Source organism: Aplidium turbinatum, chromosome 5, assembly GCF_918807975.1.
Source record: "Aplidium turbinatum chromosome 5, kaAplTurb1.1, whole genome shotgun sequence".
Lineage (NCBI taxonomy): Eukaryota > Metazoa > Chordata > Ascidiacea > Aplousobranchia > Polyclinidae > Aplidium > Aplidium turbinatum.
The window spans coordinates 14,237,975-14,244,113 of NC_137476.1; the positions used below are offsets into that span (position 1 = coordinate 14,237,975).

Consider the following 6,139-nt stretch of genomic DNA (forward strand, 5'->3'; position numbering starts at 1 on the left):
ACAAGAACTTCGGCTCTCCATGGGGAGGTACTTGGACGAATTGTTCTATTAGCTAGTTGCGTTTGAATGGCATTTCCAATAAATTTTTCATTAGTAATAGATTGTTTTCTTGATTTTGTGGCAATAGGTTTGCAATCTGCAGTCAAATGTTCAAAAAGTTGTGGCATGAGAGGTGTCTTAATTTTTCCTAGAGCGCCAAGCTGAAGTTATGGTTCCTTTCCACCAAAATCAATTTTTACTGACTCGTGTTGTTTTAAGAAGTCTTGGCCCAAAATTACGTCAGTCAGTAAGTGTTTTAAAATCACCAGATTGACATCAACATATTTGCGTTGCTCGAGTTCAATGTTTACTTGACAGTAACCTTGACTACTTGACGCTTTTCCCTTTATCGCCATTCCAATTTTACATGATTGAGGGTGAACTACAAGATTATGCCTTCGAACAAACTCTTTATCCACATGGCTTAAACTGGATCCGGTGTCAATTAATGCATTAGCCCAAATGCCATTGATGCTAATTCTAACATTTACCTTTGTCGGGGGGTCTCCTGTTGGTTCCGACGATGATACCACCGCGAGCGATTCCATTGCAAAAGAGTTCTTCCAACTCGTGCGACAAACCACCGCGTAGTGTCCGTAAGCGTTGCATTTGTAGCACTTGATTTTTCTGGCAGGGCACAGCGACCGAGCATGTTTTGGAAAACTTCCACAATATCCACATTTTGATTTGAAGCTGGATTGATTGGAACTACCCGCAAGTTGGTTTGGAATAGCAGCAGTACTGGGTTCATCATGATACTCAGAAATCGGCTTTGACACAAACGGCCTGTCGTATTGTTCGGAGTTTCGATGAGCAATTTCTAGGGAACGAGCTTGCTTGAAAATAGCTTCTAGCGTTGTGGTCTCTGGCGTGTTGTTTTCCAAAAGACGCTGTCGAATCTCGTGAGAGACAATACCAGAAATGAACGTTTCGCATATAGCTTCGTTTCGATATTCTATTGTCGTTACCTGTCTATAATCACAATCTTTGGCTAACGTTTTTAGCTTTTGTAGATAGTCATCTAGCGATTGACTTATTTCTTGTTTGCAAGTTTTCAATTGGTAGCGTGAGAAACTACTGTTGATAGGTTTCTCATAAAGAGCACGTAGTGTAGCGACTGGCCCGACTGCATTGTCGAACGTGTCACACTCACTAATATAGTCATAAACGTCGGCATCTACATGCGCAATCAGGCATCTTAGCTTGTCCACATCAGTCGCATCCGGTGTACCTTCCAAGAATCCCGTGAATTGTTTGTACCAATGTAGCCAGGTTTTCTTGGATTGCGCAGAACTTGGATCAGCCTTGAAGACGTTAGGTTTATAAAACTTGCTTTCCATTTTCAAATAAGTTAATTAAATTGTTCTGTTACAATAACCAGACATTTCACTTACTGAAGTTTTAATTACTTAAAAGTATGATATCTAAATACAGAACATAAATACATACGTAAACAGAAAAGAACATCATTACTCTGTAAACATAGGAACCTAACACCAGCTAACAAACTCAAGACTGCAACGAGTTGAAAACTCAAAACACCGCGTGTACCAATAAAGAAAGAATGCCTGCGTCCGAAACAAAATAATAATGACGTCACACACGCGAATCAGAAGAGCGCAATTTCATTACATGCGGAGACCGTGGTTGGCAGGTCGTGGGTGTAAATGTTGAAAAGAAGTGGAGCCAGAACCGAACCCTGTGGGACGCCGTTTTTCAGGCGTCTCAGTCTGCTTCTCCGTGGGTTGCCGGTGGTGAGGGTGAAGCTTCGATTCCTGACAAGTTCCATAATCATATGGACAGAAGTGGGCAAAAAGTAGCGCTTCTTCCGCTACCGCTACTTTGGAAAAAAAGTAGCGCCGCTTCTGCAGACATTATTCCAACTAAAAAGTAGCGCCGCTACTGCTACTTTTACCAAAAAAATAGCGGTAGCGGGAGAGGCGCTACTTTTTGCCCACCTCTGCATATGGACCATATGTCAGTCAGGAAGCAGGCGAAGCAGCTTGTAAGTAAGGCCGCGATGCCATACAGTATCGTAGGCAGCTGTGAGATCTAGAAAGACAGCGCCAACCTTCTTTTTTTGCCTCAAAGCAGTCCTCAATGTGTTGGGTCAACAGTGTGACCTGATCTACAGTGGATTTTCCGCGCCGAAACCCAGCTTGCTGTTTTGGAAGGAGCGGGTCGATGATTGGGTTGACGCGGGCATAGATCAGTCTTTCGAGAATCTTGAAAGGAACACAGAGGAGGGATATCGGACGATAACTCCTTGGGTACTCTGGTGGCTTGTGAGGCTTAGGGATCGCAACTACTAAAGCTCTTCTCCAGATTTTTGGGATTGTGAGGTGGTGCAGGCAGGAAGAGAGGAATCTACGTAACCAGGACTTTAAGGCATGGTCAGCATGGAGCACAAGCTCAGGACAGATCTTAACTAGGCGGAGGGCGATGGCGAATTCCTCTGGAGTGAAGTCTCTAGAGATTTTTTCTTCTGGTGGTGTTTCCACTCGCCATAGGGCAGATACTTCCTTGGCAACAAGGCGGGATGCCTTGCGGTCCTTTGTCTTGTACACCCCGTTCTGCACTAGCTGGGAAGCGATGGCATTAGCAGAAACGGACACTGACGGGGGAGTTTGCTGAGCGCCCAGTGAGGTTGTTGATGATGCTCCATGCTTTGCGGCTTGAGTGTGAGAAGTCGATGGTTTGGACAGCTTCGTTTCACCGCTCAAGCTTCTTTGTGTCCAAGCCGCTCAAGTAGTCTGGTGGCGGCGGTGTTAGAAGCAGCACCACTTGTGGCGGCTAGGTATGAGCGGTAGAGAGCTTCACACTCAGAGTCCCAGCATGGTTTATAGCTGGTTCGATGGCCACGTGGTATTGTGGCCTTTGCCGCAGTTATTATGGCATTGCAGAAGTCCTGGTATGCTTCGTCTGCGTTGCATGTTTCAGTCGGTGGTAACTTTGCAGCAGACTCATTGGTCAGGAGGCTGTATTGATTCCAACCGGCTTTTTTGAAGTTCTATCGCTTCACCGGTGAACTCGGGACAGGAGCCACAAGTTTTGGGGCGATGATGAGGGACGGCCGGTGTTGGGAGCGCGGGAACTTCTCAAGCACACGTCTGTCTGGAAGAGAGCTGTCGACACTCGCGAAGGCCAAGTCAGGGTTTGTCCCTGTTCCCCAGCGGCCGGAGTGAAAACTGGCTGGTTCCTTTGGATTGAATAGGAGGGCAAGATGGTTTGTAGAGGCCCAGTCAGCCAGCAATTCTCCGTCGCTGCTTGTGTTGTTGTAGCCCCAGTCGATGTGCTGGCAGTTGAAGTCGCCAGCGTAGAGATTTGGGGCGGGGAACGTTGGAAGGGATAATGGCAACATTCGCGAGGGTGGGGGCTTGTAGATGTTGACGATGTTGTAGTCTGAGATACATATGCACACCCACTCAATCTCGGCATCAGTTGGAGATTGGTCGACAAACGTCCACTTCAGGCTCTCATGCACAAACGTGGCAATGCCATATGCTTCCTGCTTAAGGTAGACCCGGCTAGCGTGTAGTTGGGAATGGCTAGCCTATCTGCAGAAGTGCAGTGGGTCTCCTGGAGGAGGATGACGAGTGCCCGGTTGGTATAGGCAAGCTGCTCCACAACTTTGGTCTTGCTTGTTGTGTAGCCTTCTATGTTGAGCTGCAGAATGGTGGGGCATCTGAACTTATCAATTGCCCCTTGCAGCTGTGCCGTCCGGGTGGAGGCTCTTTGTTGACAAATTTCGTTTCTCATCTGGTTGAAAGCAGATGGTACTCACAGGATGGGGCACGAGGAGCCATTTATCGTCCATCCCTATCATCCCCATTATAAGGCTAAATTTATGAAAATGCATTTATATGATCATTTGAAGATTGGAAGTTTTATATTCCACCTTGTCATTTAGCAACATATTCTGCAAGAAAGCCCATATTGGGCACATATGGCAAAAACACAAAAACCCACATAGAACCCACATGCCCACAAGCCCATTAAAATAGTATATGGGGCCCATATGGGCTTGCTGGCTGGGTACCTGAGCGAAAACTATGCAAAATATAATGACTGAATTCTAGTTTTAACTTCTTATTATTTTTATCACGTCTATTTTAACTTAAAAATTACTGTGTTCTTGACTAGAATTAGGCTACTCGTAACGCTTGTCAGTAGTCTAAGTCCTCACCAAACCGCACGTCTTGCCTATAAATGCCAATTAACGCAAACGCTCCTGTCAGAAACCACCACTGAGGCTCCAGAGAAATCAACTTTCAAAGTTGCTTTCCCTACGTTCAAAAACGTCAAAAAACGCCTTCGTTTTATCCAATCCTCACTCGTTTTGCCAAACGTCACCAGCTGCTTAGCCAATCAGATGTGTTATGGTTAGAGTTGCTTTCCCAGTGACGTCAATGCGTACAATCGCTAGACTATCTCGTCATGCGCACAGAATGGTCTCTAGTCACGGTACACAGCACAGCATCATAAAGGCGAAAAGATGTCATAGAAATATTTCAGACCGCAGAGAAACTGCATTTCTTGTATAGAATCTCATGTCAGTCTCCGTAACAGTTACCCCTGATGGTAGCCGACTGTGTTGCAGTTGGTAAGAGAATCAACAGAAAGAATCAGCCTACATAAGCTTATTATGTGTACTACATACTACAGTATCATAACTATAGTTATATAACTATAACTATATATAGTTATATACAGTAGGCCTAGCTATAACTATATATTTGTTATTTGTATTACAAATGATCAGAAAAACCGCCATTCAATTAGTGCAACATCTTTTAGATTTTTATTACGAAAATGCAGCTGTGGTAAGACTGTCTATTAAAAATCTTCATTGTTTTCGTTGTTTTACATTTTTGAATTGCGTCTCGCTTTAATCACAAAAAGACAATTAATACACAAAATACTTCCAAAAGTTTTAGTGTTTTTTTTTGGTAATTTCGCAAAACAACAGCTGCTGATGGTGGCCGAAAAAGAAAGGGCTTCAGCAGGGCGGCATTCGTTAGCCAAGCGACAGCGCGCGCAGCCGAAAAAACGTGCCAGTAAGTTTAGAGAAATTCGTTGATGTACAGACAGCGCGCCGTTAACTGACTTGAGCGACTTTCGCGTTCGGGGCGCTTACGCGCCACCAACTTTATTGTCGATTTTCGCCAGCATTACGCCGGTTAAACGATGAGCAGATCGGTGGCGGCTGGATGGCGATTATCGCTGGCGAGTCGCCAACAACTTCGCTAGCGTGTAGCTGTCTAGACGCCAATCTTTGCTACTTGCGTATTCGTAGGTGCAGACAGTGGCACACCGTTTCGGCCTTCCGGCCTCCTCAGTGCAATAGGTAGCTTACACTGGATAAAGCTGTAAAGCAGCTGCTTTTAATTATTGCAGTAGAGTTAGCCTAGCCCTAGATAGGCTAGTAGCTAATAATGTGTTAACCAGTTGGAAGTCGGAAATGCAACAGAAGCAATTAGCCTAGCCTAATTAATATTATGCGGGGCTCAAGTTGTCAACCTCCTAGTGGTGAGCCCTGGTAATTGATTCTTGCAATCAAGCGAATGACAACAAATCGAGACAGCAATTGTAGCTCACAGAGCTCCATGCAACAAAAAGACTCATAAGCAAGAAGAAGAAGAAGAAGAATATTATGCCAAGAAAGTGCTTATACCAGGGGCGTATCCTCAATGGAAGCAAGGGAAGCATTGCTTCCCCTGTCAAAATTGAAAAAAGAGAAGCTGATATTTTTCAGTAAAACGATTTCGTAATTTCTTTACCTAAATGCGATTTAGAACGGTTTTTAACTCATGCCCCCCCGTATGATTTTGAACTCGGTTTTAATTTTAAAAAGTTGGAAGCCAACGGAAGCGAAGATTCGTATTGCATCCGTTGCTCTCGTTTTTGCAATAAGAAGAAACAAGTTTGAAAGAAAGGAAAAAAGCAGCGCAAAGTTTTCGCAATTTACGTTTCTTTTAACTAATCGCTGGAAGCGATTTAAAAATTGCTTCCAGTCGCGGGGTTGCCAGATTAGCCAAATTTCGCGAATTAGTTTTTTTAAAAATAACTTTTCAAAATGCATAATAATCAATATTTCTCT

General features: G+C 44.4%; 1 protein-coding gene across 1 annotated transcript; it reads right to left on the bottom strand.

Annotated features, from left to right (window-relative positions):
- Positions 1-206: 206 nt before the first annotated feature.
- Positions 207-1,379, bottom strand: LOC145770973 (uncharacterized). Its single transcript, XM_082582714.1, has one exon. It carries the CDS (start codon positions 1,377-1,379, stop codon positions 207-209), a length of 1,173 nt encoding a protein of 390 aa, XP_082438840.1.
- Positions 1,380-6,139: the final 4,760 nt, after the last annotated feature.

Bases quoted from the DNA above. Each gene is read 5' to 3' on its own strand.
- LOC145770973 (XM_082582714.1), bottom strand. From the start codon at position 1,379: ATGGAAAGCAAGTTTTATAAACCTAACGTCTTCAAGGCTGATCCAAGT.